Below are 20,110 nucleotides of genomic sequence, written 5' to 3'. Positions count from 1 at the left end.
TGCCCAACCTCAGCCTCTGGTCAATGTGGTCAGAATAAGATGGTGTCAGTTGTGTTTAAGTATGAGCAGCTGTGAGCTGGTGAGTAGGGCATTTAAGGAGTCATTGCATGTATCATCGTGTCAAGAACAGGGCTTTATATAAAAATGCCACCTTCAGTCATTTATTTTCAGTATCCAGCAGTGCCTGGCATCTAGTAGGTATTCAGTGGATGCCTGGGAAATGAACAAACATATACCTTTAATGGTGGGACTCAGCAGTCTTCAGAGCTTCCTTAATGACTGGAGAATGTCTTTAACTGTTAAACCTGTGCACCTGTGTTTCCCAGGCATCCTTTGGCCTTGAATTCCCAAAGGAACTCCTTCTCCCCTATCTCCTAAGAGCTCTGGAAGTAGCAGCTCATCAGTGCCCTCCCTGACCTGGGAGGTTAGGCCAGGATGCCCCTGAGATTATCTGGTTAATCCAGTCAATCCCAGAGCTGGGGCCAGAACCCCTGTGTCTAGCCCTCTTCCCACAGTGGCCACTGTGGACAATCCAAGAAAGTACTTGGGGAGGCTAACAGCCGTATTTTCAGATTCAATTTCAACAAAGTGTTACCATTTAAGAAAGCCTGCCAAAAAGATAATGGGGATGAAAGAGTGCTCTGTAAACTGTAAAGTGCCATTCAAAGGTTAGCTATCTGAGGTTCACTGCCAAGGTCAATAAACCAAGGCCTGGGTGTAGAGCCAGGTTTTAAACTGGAGGAGCTAAAGAAAGGCTGGTCGGTCGCTCACTGACCAGTGTATGGGACAGGAGTGTATCTGCTGGGACGGGGACACAGTGGCTTGTCTGTATGCCACGCCCGCCCCCACCGCCTATTTTAAGTACCAGTGCGCTTAGGCTAAATAAAACCAATGCTTCCATATATATGTATTATTAAAACTGATGATTTTTATGGCTTTTTTTTCCCTTTTGCTTGTGTTTCAGAGGCTGCACACTGAGCTCCAGCCACCTGCACCACTGGGCAACGGATTGTCTAAGGTTTCCAACCGTCTGGGTACATGAGTGTTTTTCCTCCACATTAGTTTACATTTGTCCCAGCTGCATTAGAATTTAGATTCTGCACATACTCTGGCTCCCATAACCACATTCTTTTGCCCTCACACTACCTCTTTGTCATCTAACGACTGAGTGAGCATTGTTTGCCTGGCTTGGCTCATGAAAGGGGACCTCGATGAAGAGTAAACTTCACATTTTCTGGGCTTCCTTATCCTCGCGCCCGACACTGGAAGGGCGGCCCAGTGTTTGGTGACCTCCCGCATTAGGTTAACGATCTGGGTCTGGGCCCAGGCTGGATAATGAGCCCGTGAATAACGGGGAGCTGATTGTCAGAGCCTTATCTTGGTGAAGCGGAGAGGCAGAGCTCCCTTTGTCCTGGGCTCCCCTGCCTTCTCCCCAAGCATCTTTTCTTAATCTGTCGAAGCTAATGGGTTTATGTGGCAGGCATTCATTCCTCACAAGCTCCGATTCAAGCGGCTGTGCACCGATTCAGTCTCAGATGTTTCTCCACTTAACGGCTTGTAAAACAGTGGAAGAAAGATAGTAGATAAACTTACAGAAAGGCTTCTGTTATAGGCCTGGAAAAAGGCTCTACTTATTCCTCTACAGTAACAGGAGTCTTGAAAAGCCCACATGAAGGTACAGAAAAGAGAGTGAAACAAGAACACCACGGGGCCTAGCACTGCACGCAGTCTGCAGACTGTATTTTTCTTCCACACTTTCCCCAAGCGATATATGCCCACAAGAAGGAGACAAACTTGTAAGAAAAATTCTTACTGCTGCACGGCTAAAAACAAACAATAACAGAAAAAAAAAAACAGGCTAGAAAAAAACTTCCTAAGCTTTTGTTGTAATTTTCAGGGGAACAGCCTGATTTTAAAATTAGGAACAATTTCACTTCTTAAGATCAAAACTTGTTGGGGGAAAATTAGTATGTAAGAACTTCTTAGGTTCTTACTGTTTTCTCAAGTATGTATCCAAGGGGCTGAGCTAGAATCACTCTGGAACCCCTAGTCCTAGCCTAGTTAGTAACCTTTCACACAACCCAGGGTCCAAACATGAGCTACACTTTAAAAAATTGTTACTAAGAGGGGTGCCTGGGTGGCTCAGTCAGTTAAGCGTCCGACTTGGGCTCAGGTCATGATCTCATGGTTTGTGGGTTCAAGCCTCGTCCAGGCTCTGCGCTGACAGCCTGCTTCGGATTCTGTGTCTCCCTCTCTCTCTGCCCCTCTCCCGGTCACACTCTGTCTCTCAAAAGTAAATAAATATTAAAAAAAAATTGTTACTAACAGTTGGCAGGTAGGTGGGCTTGAGGGGGTGGGGTGGTCTCAGCTCACCACTGGCTGGGAAGAGGACTTCTCTACCTCCTACTCCTTCAGCTCGAATTTTTAGCCACAGTTTAAGAGGGGAGGTGAGGCCAAAGAGCACTGTGCACTAGTTCCAGGTGACAGTTCCTTTAATTCCTCTCTAAATGTCTGAGAGAGGGGGGTAATGGATGGAAGAGAGAGAGGGGGGGAGGGGGGAGAGAGAAAAAGAGAGAGAGGAAGCCAGGTGGCTTCTGCTTGCTTTAAAACTAGAACACTGAGGGGCACCTGGGTGGCCCAGTCGGTTAAGAATCCAACTCTTGGTTTTGGCTCAGGTCACGATCTCCCAGTTCTCGTGTTTGAGTCCTGTGTCCGGCTCAGTGCTGCTGGTGTGGAGCCTCCTTGGGATTCTCTCTCTCCCCTTCTCTCTACCCCTTCACTGAACTCTCTCAAAATAGATAAATGAACTTAAAAAAAAAATTAGACCACCGAGGGCAAGAAAGAGGCAGGTTTCAGGCACTCGGTAAACTGAAAGCAAACTTCTTTATTGTACACAGTACAGAATATAACGCAGCTTGGCAGGATGCATACGGCCCTGCGCAGGGGAAAGTATTTCAAATCAACTGGCAGGTTAAAGCCTTTCTGCACTGTAGACTTTCCACACTCTGGAAAAGAAGCAAAAATAAACAAGAAAACAAATAAAAAAACCAAAACCATCAGGGAGGTGCATGAGTCCGATGGGAATGCAACGGTGATGCCGCCATCCTAGGTCCCGTGACAGCACAGGCCACGCGGTTACAGCCGGGGAGAGGGGAGCTCGGGCTACAGAGGGTTATTTTCATACTTGCTAAGACAGCGTAAATTCATCAAAAAAAGAAAACCCAAACCAGGATAAGTAAAGAAAGAAAAAACAAATCCTATACAGCATTTACAACAAATAAATCTCTAGCCAGCTGGGGGTAAAATATGCATCTATATATAGACTATGTGGAGGTTAGAGAGCTATAAATATGGTTTGGAAAGAGTCCTTTGATTAGAGTACAATGCTAATTAAGGCCCAAGCTAGAGGTTCAATACCTTTGTGGGCTAATTAGCTTCCAATAGAGGAAAACCTCCTGTTTTCAGAGCTGTAAAACGCACCCCCTTATCCCTAGGACCCTCTTCACAGACATGCTGCTGGTCTTAAGGGGGACTGTTTGAGACGGTAGCGCACCCCATTCGTAGGAAAACCAATCAAAGCCTGTTTCTTCCGCTCACCGTGTCGGCACGGTCTTCCCCGTGTGAAGAACAGCAGTCGTTCCTGACGTGCTGAGTGCCGCGGGGAGCACGGAATCCTACCAGCAGGGCAGGTAGCAAGGTACCACCACCTCCTAAGAACTTTTCCTCTACTTCGAGGCCAACTTTCACATAGCTTTAGCTGGGTTGTTTAAAACTTTTCCAATATAATACAGTAATCCGAATAGCTTTTTTTTTTTGAAGGTGGCAAGAAACTAAAACGCTAGCACTGTTTTTACCTGTCAGTGTCACACGTACATCTGAAACCCTATCGAATCATATGCAGGGTTTAAAGTCCAAGGATTAAAGGAAAAAAAAAAAAAAGAAATGAAACAGACGAATGAAATGGAAATTGTCATCAGTCACGCCCAGGGAGAAACCCCCAGGGTTCCCACCAGGTGGCCAGGTTTCAAATGGACATGATATGTATTATGTACATATGCTTTCCAGAGAGGGCGTGTTAGAGAATGCGGGGAACTATACACATAGAATCTCAGCGGGGTGTCCAGGCTGCCCTGCACACCTCAAAAATGTACAACTCAGGTGCAAATGTTCTGTCAGGCTGTCTGGTGCAGAAAGCACAAAGCAGGCAATAAAGTGGGCTTGGACACTGCTAAGGGCAAGCCCCCAGCAAAGCCCCTTTCAAGCTGCAGCGTCTTCATCGGTCGGCACCGCCCTGCTAAAGGACGCAGTGCGCAGTTACCAAAAGGTTTTTTTTTTTTGCTTTAAATACCAAAACTACAAAAATCAGTTTATAAACTGTTTTTCCAAAACAACCACCAAAACAAAACAATCCCCCTAATCAAAGCAAAACAAAATACTGTCAAAAGTGTAAATCACCCTTCTGAAATGAAAGCCATCCACACACGGCCGTGTGACTGGGAAGAGAAAGGGGGCTTGTTCTACTTGGTGACCACATGGCTAGAAGGTTCCCAAGAGTAGCAATGGTTTATTATTTGAGAACCATGGAGTGGGTAACAGCTGTTCTGACTTCCCCCCCGCCCCCATCCTTCTTTCTAGACCAAGGGGGAAACATTTCAGATTGAGCTAGAAGAACTCTCCAGATTTTAAGATCTATTTTTAACCCTTCATGGTTTGAGCCTCCCCGACTTCGTAGCCTACCTACTCTTCTACAGGTTTGTCATTTCTTGTTCAATAAATTGTGCAAATCAGAGCCCTTCTACGTAAAGGCAATTAGTAGTCCGTGATCAATGCAGATTGTCACACACTCCATCCTGGTTTGTGGGCACTAACCTGAACAAGGTATTGCTTTGCATATATTGTCCATGGGAAGGAGGCTCCGTTTCAATCTCTTCCCAGAAACCTTGTCAGGGTCAGAGCTGAGGCACCAGCCTTTTGGTGGTTTCTCTGCCCCTCCCTGTCCCCACTCCCCAGCCAAGGTATCGGTCTTTAAGGGTGCCAATCCAGAGACAGCTTGAGTTCTCCAGATAATACTCAAAGGGCAAGCTTTAGGAACAGCCAAAAACACAAACAAAACCACTGCCCTCATTTGCCTGAATGGGAACTGCTAGCTCTAGGGTTTGGCCGCTTAGCCGCTCAGAAACTTAGTAAGCAAAGCCCTCGGCATAGGGGAGGCTGCTGCAGCGATCCACGTCCAGGAGGTAAGCCGGGTTGTCTTCAAAGTGGGTCAGTGGCAGGGTATCCTCCTCGTTGAGGTGACACTCAGACTCTGCCTTCAGGAACGGACGCTGGTTGTCAGGGAAGGCCATGGAGAAAAGGGCATCCGGGTCACAGACAAATTTATAGACGTATCGCTCCCCAGCCACCTGAGAGAGAAAACATGCTTTATAAGGCCCAGCTGGAACAGGGCATGGGGAGGATGGGAACCAAGGGTAGGATAATGAGATAACTGAACGTCATCAAGTTCTCAAGGAGCCAGGGACCAAAGGAGGCTCATTAGTAGTTGATTGTCCGAATCATTCAGATTTACTTTGATCAATCTTGGGGACCTGTTAGCTGCCAAGCGTTGCGTTGACACCACAGCTCGGCACTTGAAAAAGAAGATACCCGAATTTCAAGATCACACTAGATAGGCTATTTTATTTATTTGATAGGCTCTTTTATTTTAATTTTTTAAATGCTTTTTAATTTGTTTTTGAGAGAGGGAGAGGGAGAGAGAGAATCCCAAGCAGGCTCTGCGCTGCAGAGGCTGGTGTGAGGCTGGATCCCATGAACCTGTGAGATCATGACCCGAGCTGAAATCCAGAGTCGGATGCTTAACTGACTGAGCCACCCAGGAACCCCAAGGCTTTTATTTAAACAATTTTTTAAGGGGCGCCTGGGTGGCTCAGTCAGTTGAGCGTCCGACTTCGGCTCAGGTCACAATCTCGCGGTCCGTGGGATCGAGTCCCGCATCGGGCTCTGGGCTGATGGCTCAGAGCCTGGAGCCTGCTTCCGATTCTGCGTCTCCCTCTCTCTCTGCCCCTCCCCCATTCATGCTCTGTCTCTCTCTGTCTCAAAAATAAATAAACGTTAAAAAATTAAAAAACAATTTTTTAAGTTTATTTATTTATTTTGAGAGAGAGGGAGAGACTGAGTGTGCGTGAGTTGGGAAGGGACAGAGAGAGAATCCCAAGTGGGCTCCACGCTGTTGTGCAGAGCCGGACATGAGGCTCTAAATCAGGAACCATGAGATGGAGACCTGAGCCAAAATCAAGAGTCGGACGCTTAACTGACGCAGCCACCTAGGCTCCCCTAGATAAGTTCTTTTAGAGAATTCTCACTGTGTTATACTCATTTACCTAGGAAGAAAGCTTACGATGAGGCTGGTGCTTAGTGTTACAAGGGGGATTGAAAGGTTAAATGCAGCACAGGGATCACGTTTTCCGTTACCTCCAAGGCTCACAGTCTTCACAGTACAGCTTTGTTATTCTGAAGGGCTAGGAATTTGATCAGAGACCCTACGTGGGAACTTAAATTTGTCCTAAGCCAAGTAGAGTTGCTTTTTGGCTTACCTGTGGTTTTACATTATGCATTCCATGGTTCTGCTACACTGAAGAACTGCTAACTACCTTTTAATGAATTTTATGCATGATAAGATTATTAGAACCAAAAGGTCTTGATTCAAAGGCCTCACAATGCAGTTTGAGGAGCCATCTAGGTCAATGGGATCACCTGTTTTCTGCTAGTTGTTTAGCATCAGCACAAGAAGACACACACCACTCAAAATCAAACCTGATAATGCGCTTCACTTGGGTAATGCAAAGGGGCAAGGGAAGGCAGCTAAAATTACTGATAAAATAAACATTTTAGGCTCAAAAATTCAAAAGATTGAGTTTAACCCTGCCCTTCAGTCATTCTGTTGTGATTGTAAAATCTTTTTTTGAATTTTTAAAAATCTTTATTTATTTTTGAGAGAGAGAGTGGAGGAAGGGCAGAGAGATGGGAGACACAGAATCTAAAGCAGGCATTAGGCTTTAACCTGTCAGCACAGAGCCCAGTGTGGGGCTGGAACCCATGAACTGTGAGATCGTGACCTGAGCCGAAGTCGGACGCTTAACCAACTAAGCCACCAGGCGCCACATAAAATCTCTTTTTAATTGCAGAGATATGCCTTTGCTTCCAAATCTTGGGCTTAACAAATCTGTGGCTACAGAGGCAGGTTGTAGAGGTAACAGAATTATCCTAATAGGTCTCAGGTGCCTGGGTGGCTCAGGCAGTAAAGTGTCCGACTCTTGATTCTGGCTTAGGTCATGAGCTCGTGAGATCGAGCCCTGCATTGAGCCACACGTTGGGCTCAACGCTGGGCATGGAACCTGCCTAAGATTCTCTCTTTCCCTTTCTGCCTCTCCCACACTCACGCTGTCTCTCTTTCTTACTGAAAATAAATAAATAAAACTAAAAAAAAAGAATTATCCTAATAAGGCCTAAAAACTTATTTTATGGTGATACTTCTGTCTAGTCACCAGAACATGGCTGTCTGCACCAACGCTCTTTGGAACTTAAACACTAGGAGTTAGGGGCTATGTATGAAACTGGACAGTTAGGATCTTCACCAAAGCAAGACTTAAGGGTGGCAGATGTACACAATTAATCATCCCTATTTAGATTTTTTAAGCTATAGATTTACACTAAATCTTGGATTCCCTCCCTCAAAAGCCAGTACATGTATGTAGAAGAGTGAGGCAGGAGGGCATAGTGGAAACATAAGATCAGGGGCCAGGACTTGATAGCTTCCTATCCTGGTTCAGTTACTAATGAGTCTTAACCTCTGTGAACCTCAATTTTCCCTTTCAAAAATTGAGGGTATGGGACTATAGCTTTTTAAAATTTCTCCCCACATGGGCATGCTATCATTCATCTTTAATTAGTTCTCATTTACTCATGGGTCATGTGACCAATACAACAAAAATCCCTTACACTGACTGGATAGTGCATTACCATCTCTGGAACATTTTCCCATAAATTACCCTGTGAAATTGCTGCAACATTTTTCATCTCCATTTTTATTGGGAATAGAGTCCTTGGGAGGTTAATACAAAGCATACAACTAATAAATGGGAGTGTTAGGATCTGAACCCATCCAAGTTCATTCCTGTGCCTTCCTTTACTCTTTGCCTGTTTTATTCTCAGAAATGAAGTTCTCTTCTACTTCCTTAAAAAACAAGGACCTAGTCATAGGGACAACTAGTTCAAGTTCCAGATTGGATCTGGAGTTGGAAACAGCAAAGGAATAACAGCTCTTCTTCCTGAATTTAGGATTCCACCTGATAGTATTAACATTAAAATGGTGGCAGGGGAGAGGAGTATGTGTATGTGTAAAGTTTGGGGGAAAGCGGAAAGTGATTGCTAATGGGTTTAGGGTTTCTTTCTGGGGTGATAAAATGTTCTAAAATTGATTGTGGTGATGGTTGCACAACTGTGAATATATTAAAAAACCACTGAATTGCACACTTTACAAAAAGGGGAAGTAGAATAGAGTGATTGCCCATCCTAGAGTCTCTATCAACGCTGTGCCAAGCACCGAAGTGAAACCCTCAGCCCTGTCCCAAAGGAGCTTGCACTCCTGTGAGGGATACTGACAAGTAGTGAGTAACTTAGAAAAAAGAGACAAGGGCCATGATAGAGATACATGTAGGTGCTACTGGAAGCAGGAAAGGGACCCAACCCAAGGACTTCAGATTCTTGGAGTGTTAAGGTGATTATTGGCTGGCCAGGCAATGAAGGGACTAGGAATGTTCTAATTCTTAAATAGGATGATAGTTTAATGTGTTTTTTTTTTTTTCATTTTTTAATATGTTTGATGACTTACATGCATGTGATCTGTATTCTTTGGTAAACAAATACTACATTAATTAAAAGAAGATGGCTGTGCAAGTGACAGAGGTCAAATGCAGGTAAGGAAACAGATGTTAGGTGATGGTGCCCAGACTGGGAATAGCCTTATAGTCTATATGAAGCACTAAAATACCGTAAGACTTTATTTTTATCTTTACCTTACGTCTTTATCCAGAAGACAATGAAAAGCTGTTTAATATTTGTTAAGCTGGTGAGAGGAATATGGGGTCACATTACCACCTACCCACGAGAAAGATAAACCTGGCTTCAGCATAGCCAGGTTCTCAACAGCAATGGCCATATGCTTCTGCCAAGTGCATCTTATCGGCTACCACCAGACTGCCGCGATGTGTAAATGTTAGAGTCTGGGTTATAGCACAGCATAAAATATGGTGGCTACGAATGATGAACCAGTGATCTGCCATTGCCATCTTCTGCCTATCCATAGGATTTTCAGACTGTGGTCCTCTCACCGGCCACCCCAATAAGTATTTTGTGCTGGCTTCCTCAAAATACACTTCATCCTTTATTCTGCAAACAACCTGCTACCAGGTGATTCTGTTGCCATTTTATAAACCTTGGGTCTTTAACTTGAGTTCCAGTTTCTATAGGTTTGGAGAGAGAAACAGGATTTCCTTATTCCTCTAACACTATTGAGAATATTAAACCTGCAGCTGCTCTGGAAAACAGTGTGGAGGTTCCTCAAAAAATTAAAAATAGAACTACCCTATGATCCAGCAATAGCAATGCTAGGAATTTACCCAAGGGATACAGGAGTGCTGATGCATAGGGGCACATGTACCCCAATGTTTACAGCAGCGCTTTCAACAATATCCAAATTATGGAAAGAGCCTAAATGTCCACCAATTGATGAATGGATAAAGAAGATGTGGTTTATATTACAACAGAATACTACTTGGCAATGAGAAAAAATGAAATCATGCCATTGGCAGCAATGTGGATGGAACTGGAAGGTAGTATGCTGAGTGAAATAAGTCAGTCAGAGAAAGACAGATACCATATGTTTTCATTCATATGTGGATCTTGAGAAACTTAACAGAAGACCATGGGGGAGGGGAAGGGGAAGGGGAAAAAGATAGTTACAAACAGAGAGCGAGGGAGGGAGGCAAATCACAAGAGACTCTTAAATACAGAGAACAAACTGAAGGTCAATGGGGGAGTGGGGGAGAGAGGAAAATGAGTGATGGGCATTGAGGAGGACACTTGTTGGGATGAGCACTGGGTGTTGTATGTAAGCCAATTTGACAATAAATTATATTAAAAAAAGAATTAAATCAAGATATTTAGAGGTCTAGGTGTTTTGACAACTAAAGATTTCAACTCAGCACTTATGGGAGTAAAGACCTTCAAGTTGATTCCCTGATGTACTCATGTACTATGGATGTAATAGTTGGCCTAAGTTTCTGGACATTTTTGTAATTAGAGGCAGTTTAAATAAAGCAGAGGAGCCTAATTTTCCCATAGTGTGCTCCACATGCAACCTCTGGTTTCTGTGTACCCAAGAGCATTAAGAGTGCTCTTTATATCTCATTTGACTCTTATCTTAAGTTTGTTTTTCCTACAGCAGAATCATTTATGAGGCTGACATTTTCTCCCAGCCATTATAAACAGTCTTATTATGGAAGCCCTTGGCATTTTCTTTGAAAGTGGTCAGAGCGGTCTAGGTGTCTCTCATCATTGCTCACCTTCTGCATGATGCCCTTTTCGTAGTAATAGCGTAGAGAACGGCTGAGCTTGTCATAGTTCATGGCTGGCCGGTTCTTCTGGATGCCCCAACGCCGAGCAACCTAAAGAGACAGGAAGACAGAGAGCAATGGAAACTCATTCCCTGGGCCTGGTGGTTTTCTCCCAATCCCAGGAGAGCCAGTTCTGTAATTTGACTGCTTTGGTCAATGATCCATTTCCCTGACCTGGAAGCAAAATCACTTAATTCCCTCAAGACCAGATGTTCAACAAAGGTGATGATTTAGTCACAACTGCTAAGAGGTGAGATCTAGAGGTGGAAGAATCCTAGCACTTTAAGATTGCAGAGGGCTTGGCTAAGGTCCCAGAGGAAGCAGGCTCTCTAGTGTTTCTCCACATATGAATTATTGACCAATACCCATAGACCATTAACATGTTGCCATTAAGTGCTATGGCTTCTGTAGCAGTCAATAAGGAATAATTAGAGTGGTCATTCTTGAAACATTAGAAACACACTAGTGAGTTGCTAATGGGCCAGCAGAGCAAAAGTTCAATTCTAATAAGATTGGCGAGGGGCTGGGAGCTGTTTACTTACTGCAGCTCATGGAGTAAGGGGGAACCGGATCATTCCAGCCCACTGCCATCCAATCCCCTGCTCCCAGCAGACTTACAGAATGGACATTAAGACATGCGGCACCATTATCCACTTAATGAAAAATTAACAGGGCTTCCCAAACAGTTATGAAGTGCATTATACCCAACCCAGGCCACCTGAGGTGCAGTGATGGGGATGTAACCGGAGATTGGGGCGAAGAAGCCTTACAGCAAGAAAACTTCCTAGTAGACTTTCCCAATCATCAGGACAGCCAAGCAACTTCTGTTCTCAAGTATCTCAACATCCAAACCCTACCTGTAAGGATGACTGGTCAAGGAGAAGAATAACTCCAGAAACATGAGTCTCCTCAGAGGTCTTTAAGTGTATGTAAACCAGGGGCTCATGTTTTGAAAATCTGAGATCGCTTTTGGAAACTTAAAAAAACAAACAAACAGAATAACTGTATTCCTTTGATCTTTAAAAAACCAGATGTTACACACAAAATGGGAAGTAGGAAGACTGCAAACGGGAAAGTGGGTCATAAAAAACGCATTTCACTTAAAGTTATTTCCTTAAAGTATTTGGGCAGAATGAAAGCAACATCTTCTGAAGTCAGGATTCTAAGCTGACCTTTAAAAAAATATCAGAAATGATCTGATAAGCAAGGAAGAATGCGTCTGTCCTAATTACATTAGAATAATTCAATAGCCATGATTCCTCTCTGCCTTGCAACAGACCATGTGAAAGTTAACTTTCCATTTGTTTGCCTCATGCCCCTATGGCAAACACGATGTCCCTGGCTCTCCTTTCCCCATACTGCACCCATTCAACTCCATCTTTGAAATAGCCAAAAAGGCACAATTAAGCAAAAATCCATCCCTTGGTTAGAGAAGATACAACATTTTAAGCCGGAAGAAATAGTGGTAAAAGGGAAACCTGCTAAACCAATTCAGGTCTTTCTACCCTGTTCAAAAGCAATGACACCATAAAGCTGTCCTTGAAGTACTATGAGCTGTCAAGTGACACAGGGGGCCTTACAAAAGAAGCCCAGCCTCAACGTCTTACTGTATTCAGTGGTGGAAACCAACTCTTGAACATTCTCCAACTTCAGCCTTGGCCTCTCCTTGCTGTCACTTGCATATGCAATAGCTTACTGGAGAGAGGTTGTGCATATGCGCTGACTTTGAAGCAGCTCTGGTAGCCATAGTTACTGACTCATCCTCTTGGGCCAGGGCCCTGTGATTCAATAGCCCTCCCCAGGGCTGCTCCTTCCACAGTAAGGCATGATACGGCACACTGAAGGCTGCTGGAAATGAGGGCTGCCCCATTTCTGGGGGAAGGGGAGCAGGCAATAGCTTGTCAGCAGCTCTTTCTTTCATTTTTTCCATTCATTACTTCGATAACGTGCCTCTTGAGGACGGAGGCTGAAAGAGTTAAAAGACTCACATTTCTTTTCCTCCCTTTTCAAGAGAGAGCAAGCCACAGCACAAGGAGCGGCTCTTTCTAGCAGCCCATCCTTTTAAACCTCCCCATGGCATCAGTTATCTGCCACATGTTCAACAAACAACCCTACCCCCCAAAATATTCATTAATGCAGATTCACAGTTAAAATGGCTCCAGATTAAAGCAGAGTCAGTCATAATTGAGAGGGTGCTAAGCTGGATGACTATCAAAAGACATTTGATTAGGGGGCCTGCCAAAACGCAGTTCTAAAACCACAATTTCCATGCACAGTGTAATGGATATTATGGATAATTACCCAGAGTGCACTACTCAGCCACACAGCTGCCTACAATTACGTCCCAAACAGCTTCCTCCTCCGCTTCACCCTTCAAGCTCCCCCCATGACAACGTCTTACAGCCTTTTTGAGGAGTTGGTATTTTCCTGACTTTAACAAAGAGTAGGGATGGCCAAAGTTATACAACCAGTAGGTTAAGAAAACCAAGGCTGCAGGCTGTGTGTCCTGAGGCCCAGTGCACACACAGAACAGAATCGGTCCTAGAACATCAGAGAATAGAACATTCAGAGTTCAGGGAATGCTGGGGGATTTCAAGGTGGAGTGGAAGGAAGTACTTCCTGAAGAAACAAAGCTGTCCAGTCAGCCGAGGGAGGCGCAAGGCCACCACAGGCCTCTGGTGCGACCTGGCTACTTGACATTTATGAGCATTTTGGATTAATATTAGTTTCCCTATTAAGTACGAAAGCAGGGGCCCTTTACCATCTGTTCATCGTTGTCTTTACCACTGGTAGGAGAGCAGAAGATTCAATAACAGCTTTATAAAGGGTCATAACCAGGTTTACCTGCAGCTGCACAGCCTGTGCTTAGGCCTGAGGCAGTGGCAATAAAGTAATAAAAGCTCCTGCTTGTGAAATGAGATAAATCAATAAGGGCTGCCCACATGACAGATTTGCTTTCGAAAAGCCTCAGTGAGTCTAGGCAACATGCTTTCCTCAAGCGTCATATAAACCTGGCTGTGATATCAGGAAAAGGATGTGGGGTGGGGGGGCTCTCCAGTAGGGCTCCATTTGTACATGACTTAGCCCAGAAGAAACCTTAGAAAAACACAGTAGTACTAAACTCTGGCTTTGAAGGGAGACTGAGTCTTAACAGAAACTGTTTACGATAGATGTTGACACATTTCCATTTTCATGAATGATACAAGACAGGGAACGCCATACAGCTTCTTTTTATAACTGCCTTCAATGAAGCCTTTCTTATCAGTCCTATCAGTCAGGATTCTTTATAAATTCCCAATCCACATAGTCTCCTTTTCTCATCTTAACTTTCAGATCATCTTCTTTTTCTAAACCAAGTACCAAGTGGTTACTTCCTGCTGTTAACTCCCAGACCAACTATCCCCTTGGTGTGCTGAGTGAGCCTTGGTGTTAATCAAACAACATCTAAAACTGTAGTTCTTGCTCAAATGCCTTCCAATAGGACTGTTCCCATTTCGATTAAATCCAACTCAAAGACAACTTCTGCTCTGCTGGTTTAATATATAATGCCTAGGTATATGCTACCAAAAGAAGCATATGTCAAGATCTTCAGGGCAGGGTTCCCCCCCCCCCCCATTTATGATCTCTTTAGATTTTAAATCAAATAGAAATTTAAAATCAGCGCTTTTGGAATATGCCAAACTGAAACCATGATTTAGTTCACTTTGTTATGTGATATTCAGGAAAGGCATTTTGTGTATTTTCTCCATTGAAGAAATGGTATTGGTATTATCTGTAGGCCTATCTGTCAACAGTTCTGGGCAAAGGACAGTAATAATGTTTCTTTGTCTATTAAAATAATGAAGGTTTGGGGTCACCTCTCAACTATTGTGATGCCATGTGATAAGCTTAAAAAAAAAAACTAAGCTCATAAGACTGACCCATTTCTGATCACTTTATTTGTCTAGGTTAGAGCCATTTGAAATATGCTGTGGGGAAGTTGCATCTTATGTTACCAAAATGTCATACAGTGTGTCCGTGTAGCCTCAAATGTAGCCTGACTCATACAAGGACCAACACCAAAACAAGCTGGTATCACGAAACAACACTTGAGAAAGACTTTCCAAGATGGAAAACAGACGTTATCTAAATGCAAGTCTTTGTGGCCTCACTCTATAGATTATGCAGATGTTTAACTAATACTTTTTGTGTTTTCTCCAGTGGAGACCCCTGCGTGTCCCTGAACTGTAAATTGTCCTATCGATAGGAAAAGAACTGCCAAGCCCATTGGCCAGGTCAGAGCGTGAATGAGAAGGAAGAGTGTATTTCACATAGTGAAAAGCCTCAATGGAGAACTAAACGAGCACCCGTCACCATCACCATCATCTTCATCATCATCATCAGTGGGTCAAGTATCATCCAAGTCTAGCCAGTGCTTACCTCCTCAGGTTCGATCAGCTTAAACTCCATGCCACGACCCGTCCAGGCAATGAAGTGGGCATTTGCTGGGTCATCAAGCAGGGTAACCAGGAACTGCCACAGCTGAAGAGAACCTCGTCTCTGATAAGGGGGCCCCTCCCGATACATGGTGGGCTCTTGTTTGACTTTGCCTATTTGGGACAAGGATATACATGCAATACTTTAGTCTTAAGTTTCTCAGGTGTCTCAGGCATGAAGGAGTTATTCTCGCCGACTCGGTGTTAACAACACTGAGGCGCTCCGACATCTCCAACACTCTGGCTTAGCAACAAACTGGAGAGGCTACTTACCTTCCAGTCTCTCAGGAACAACACAAGTGTCGTCAAAGTACAACCGGGGATCTTTTTCATATGAAAAGCCTGAAGGAAAAGTTAAAAAGAAAAACCATGTTGCTTGACAAACTCTATCTGTATTCTATTAACACTCTGGATTTAAGGACTAAAATGGAATTCTACTATTTCAGGTCCGAAGCCGTATTAATTGCGGTATGCGTGCCAGTCTGAATTTGGGGGGCTTCAAAAGGACTTAGGCATTTGTGTTCTGATGTCTTAGAGAGGCATCAATTCCTGCTATTTGAGCTAAGACTGCAGGGAAGCGCTGAGTCACGGGTGAGTTCCTTCACATCTTGTTATGAGGTCTGTGTGGGTCATTGTTGCTGTGGCTAAGCTTTTATATCTGAAAAGGCATCTCATCTATTTCCATTGGCCTAGCTGGGAGGATTTGGTTGATCTGCACGTAGTCTTGCCATTTTCCTTCTAGCAAATATTAATTTCAACCTTTCCTACGAATCGTCAAGACTTCCACTGTACCCCATTCAATTATGAAGGAGCTTACAGGGTAGACGATGTTGCCAAAATGAGTAAAGACATGGGCCTGGGGAGGACTGTGACCAGCAATAAGTTTAAAAGCAAGTTGGCGGTATTATCACCAGACATAATGGAGGAAATCTGAAGATTTCTTCTAGCAAGAAAACTTATTCATTGCCTAGACAATAAAACAGAGGTCAAAAAAGGGGAGCTGATGGGCTCAACACATGGAAATGGAAATGAAAGGAAGGTAGGGCAAAAAATGAAAGGGGTCAAGGAGAAGGAAGGATGGCCAGCATTCTCAGTCCACAAACCCTTAATAGGCATTCGATGCTGACCACCACGTCACGTCACCAGGCACCCTGACAAGATCAGTGTTCAGTTCAAAGCCAGTTAATAGACAGGCTTGATGAGGACCACATTCTTCTCTGTGGCCTAGCCTGGGTCTGACGTGTGAGCATGCCAGCGCGCCTTCAGGAGAGAGCCCTAGCAGCTCCTGTGTGCTAAGCCATGCGCCCGTTCCATTCATCTGGCTGCAGGGTACAGGCTATGTGTGTAGGGTATGTCATGGGGAGAGGCCAGGGGAGCTGCTCTGCAGTGAAGGACTGGCATTAGATGCTGAGAGGGATTTGCTAGGACTTGAAAAACCCGCGGGGAAAGATGCCAAGAAATAATCTGCTGTTCTTTAAGATCAAGTTCTCGGCAGGACCAGCACCATTTTTAAGAGGCCTGGGACGGGAAAGCACTGCCCAGCTTGGAGGAAACTGAGATTATTTTGAGGTTTGTATTATTCTCAGCCCCAAGCGCTATTTCTGTTTATTTAACAACATCAAAGGAAGCATATTTTATTAGCATTTATTTATTATTTAATCCAATAAATATTTATGCCAGGCACTGTGCTAGAAGGGGGTAGATAAGAAGAATACAGACTCGGTGCTTGCTCTCATGGAGCTTGTATCTCGACTGGGGGACACACACCAAAAAGGCGGGGGGAAAAGTGAGACACAGGGTAGTGTGGAGCATTAAGGAGTGTGGGCCCTGGAGCCAGGGCCTGATGCACCTAGATTAGCTGCGTGACCTCTCTGTGCTTGTTTCCTTATCTTCTGACAGGGGAAGATAGCCATTCCTACAGTGTTGTGTGAGAATACAATGAGTCAATATATATTCTGTTACATTGATCTGTTTTATCTTTATGCCAGGGTGCCAAGAGTAGTTCCTGGCACATAAATGTACAATAAGTGATAGTTTAAAAAAATGAAGAGAGTAGTTGTACATTGTGATAAGTACTATTAAGAAATTAATTGGATAATGTGAGAGCTTTCTTTTAGAATTCTCTGTCATGGATTCTAAATTCCTTGAGGATAAGGACCATGTCCTGAATATCTTAGTATCCTCATGTCACCTTGTACATAAGTGCTCAACAAATCTTTGAATAAGTATGAAAGAATCCATTACAAAAAGATTTAAAAATACAATACTAACTTTTCTGAGAGTGAGAAAGAGCGCACACATGCTCATGACAGTGGGAAAGGGGCAGAGGGAGAGGGGCAGCATATTAAGCAGGCTCGATGCTCAGCCCTCCATGCAGGGCTCGATCCAACAACCCCGGGATCATGACCTGAGCTCAAATCAACAGTCGGACGCTCAACAACCTGAGCCACCCAGGCGCCCCTACAACGTTAACTTTTAAGTCAGGGATTCAGTGACTCCTATGATATATTTATTTTCCTATCTGGTACTAGGAAACTGACTTTATGACAAACTGTTATACTTTATATTAGCAACAAGAATTACATAACCCCTCATGTTTCTTTCTTCTTTTTTTTTTTTTTTTTTGGCCTTGGCTGCTAGGAAGCTATATATTTCCTGACTTTCCACATGGATTTTAACACTCCAGTGATGTCTTAATGGGCTTGTCAAGTCATCATGAATAAACTCCTTCAATGTTTACACATCTGTCAAACTTGCCATGCTATTTTTGGCACCGTTCTTCCTCTAGGTAAGGATACTACATTCACAGCAAACAGGAAAAAAAAAATGTACATCTAGATGAAATCCTAGGTTTGGCTTTCAAACCAATCAGATGAAGGTCTGCCGGTGAGAGTCATTTTGGTGTCTCTGTGGTCACTAGTCCCTGCCACACGAGGTTCTCTAAAACATCTGCAAGATGCTCTTGATTTAAGTGAAATTTAAGTCAGTTAAATTTGCACCAGCAGTTACATCAGTTGTGGCCACAACCACCAACCACTCCACTGAAGGTGGCAGGAAGGAAGGACCTGTGTGAAGCGCCAAGTGGAAACGAAAGATTCACGCGCTCTGCAGAGATTCCAGGTGAACGCTAAGGCGGGCCGGCTATCTTAGTAATCACAGATGCCAATCAGAAACACTTGTTCCACTAACTGGCGCCTGTGGTCAAGCACATATAAATAAGAAGGAGAAAAAAACCCACGCCACGGTAATTTAGGGCAATTAAGAATGCAGGTCTCTTTGCAAGTAGCTTCCCCGATGTGTGTGGGGTCAGGGAAAGGAATGGGAAAGAGGAGGGGGAAAACACATAAACTCGCCAGATATTCTGTGTGTAGTAAGCAGCCCAAAGCTTTACTAAAAATATTTCCTTTAAGAGCATGCTCCTTCCTAAATGTTGTAATTATGCAAAATGTTTTCCTCCCTCTCTTTCCCCACTCCCTCCCAGTCTGCCTGCTGCAGACATCAATTGCTGCCGCAGAAACATTCGGGAACCTGGAAGAGAGCCCCGCACAGCTGTGCCGGTCGCAGTCAGAGGTCCGGTAGACAGCCCTTCCTTCCCAGGGCTGGACACGCACTCAGAATATTCTCAGGCACCCAATGCAACCACACTGGGTCTTCTCTCTCACCAGGACAGTGGGAAGCAGCTACCTATAGAAATCATGCTTGTAAACCGGTAGCTTACAAAAATGAGCAGATGCTTCCTAGTGCTGTTTTATTAGCTTTTCAACCTCCTCAAAAACTCTAGAGAACAGTGGTTGTCAGCCTTGGATACACATTGGAGTCACCTGGAGAACTTTAAAAACTAATGCCTAAGCTCCACCCTGGAATTTCTGAGTTACTTGTTCTGGGTGAAGCCTGAACACCAAAAGTTTTAAAAGCTCCCTAGCTGGGGGGCACCTGGGTGGCTCAGTTGGTTAAACGTCTGATTTTTGGCTCAGGTCATGATGTTTCAGTTCGTGGGTTCGAGCCCCGTGTTGGGCTCTGTGCTGACAGCTCAGAGCCCGATTTGGATTCTGTGTCTCCCTGGATCTCTGCCCCTCCCCCAGGCGCGCGTGTGTGTGCTCTCTCTCTTTCTCAAAAGTAAATAAACATTAAAAAAAATTTAAAAGCTCCCTAGCTGATTCTAACATGCAGCCAAAGCTGCAACTCATGACACTATAGTAGTTCTAAAACTTGAGAGCCCATCAGGATCACCAGGAGGGCCTGTCACAACACAGACTCCTGGACTCCAGCCCTGAAGCCTCTGATTCCATGGGGCGGGGCGGGGGGGGGGGGGGGGGAAGAGCAGGTCCTGAGAACCTGCATTTCTAACAAATCCCAGGTGAAGCTCATGCTATGGGTTTGGGGAATCACACTGCTCTAGGTATTTGAAGACAGATATATATGACAAAAAACAAGACAAACTTCTGTGGAAAATGTTCTAAGAAAAAAACCCATTTCCTGTTTAAGTGCCCAGAGAAGAAGTCCTAAACCCACCATCTCAAGTTGTGACGTAGTTCCCCAGTTCCAGTTTAGGCCAATAATGTTATATACAGCCATATAAAACCTCCTTGAATGGAAATGTGGAAACCAGCTTGGTTTACTTTTTCTTCATGTTATTCCATAAACTCTTACAAGTTAGAGTCATTACTATTGAAACTGATGGTGGCGCTCACTGTCTTCAGGAGCGTGCCCCAAGATAACTGAAGATTACCATCAATTAGCTCCCATTTTCATGACTTAAGAAAGGCTTAACCTCTGATCTCACATCTGAGCCTGGAAGCTGAGCATGTTAAGCTTCCTTGAATATTATTTTAAAAAGCATTACTTGCCTTCATGGTTGCTGGAGAAATACCCCCCTCTGATATAGGACGACTGGCAGTTAGGCACTTCTGAAAGAGAAACAGACACACACTTTGTCAATAGTTTCTGCAGGTGAATCAGCATATG

At 44.2% G+C, this 20,110-nt stretch overlaps 1 protein-coding gene across 2 annotated transcripts in view; it reads right to left on the bottom strand.

Moving 5' to 3' along the window:
• Positions 1-2,864: 2,864 nt before the first annotated feature.
• Positions 2,865-20,110, bottom strand: part of ETV5 (ETS variant transcription factor 5) — a 60,189-nt gene continuing 42,943 nt past the window's right edge. For both annotated transcript variants that reach the window (XM_049628420.1, XM_049628421.1), the window contains exons 9-13: positions 19,993-20,052; positions 15,419-15,487; positions 15,090-15,259; positions 10,620-10,721; positions 2,865-5,402 (exon numbers count right to left, since the gene is read on the bottom strand). In XM_049628420.1, coding sequence (XP_049484377.1) covers positions 5,181-5,402; positions 10,620-10,721; positions 15,090-15,259; positions 15,419-15,487; positions 19,993-20,052 — 623 coding nt within the window. In that variant the 3' untranslated portion in view covers positions 2,865-5,180. The remainder of the gene's footprint in view (positions 5,403-10,619; positions 10,722-15,089; positions 15,260-15,418; positions 15,488-19,992; positions 20,053-20,110) is intronic.

The sequence above is a fragment of the Panthera uncia genome, chromosome C2 (genome assembly GCF_023721935.1).
Source record: "Panthera uncia isolate 11264 chromosome C2, Puncia_PCG_1.0, whole genome shotgun sequence".
Classification (NCBI taxonomy): Eukaryota; Metazoa; Chordata; class Mammalia; order Carnivora; family Felidae; genus Panthera; species Panthera uncia.
Note: the sequence above shows the minus strand (reverse complement) of the source record. Positions and strands in the feature narration are given on the sequence as shown.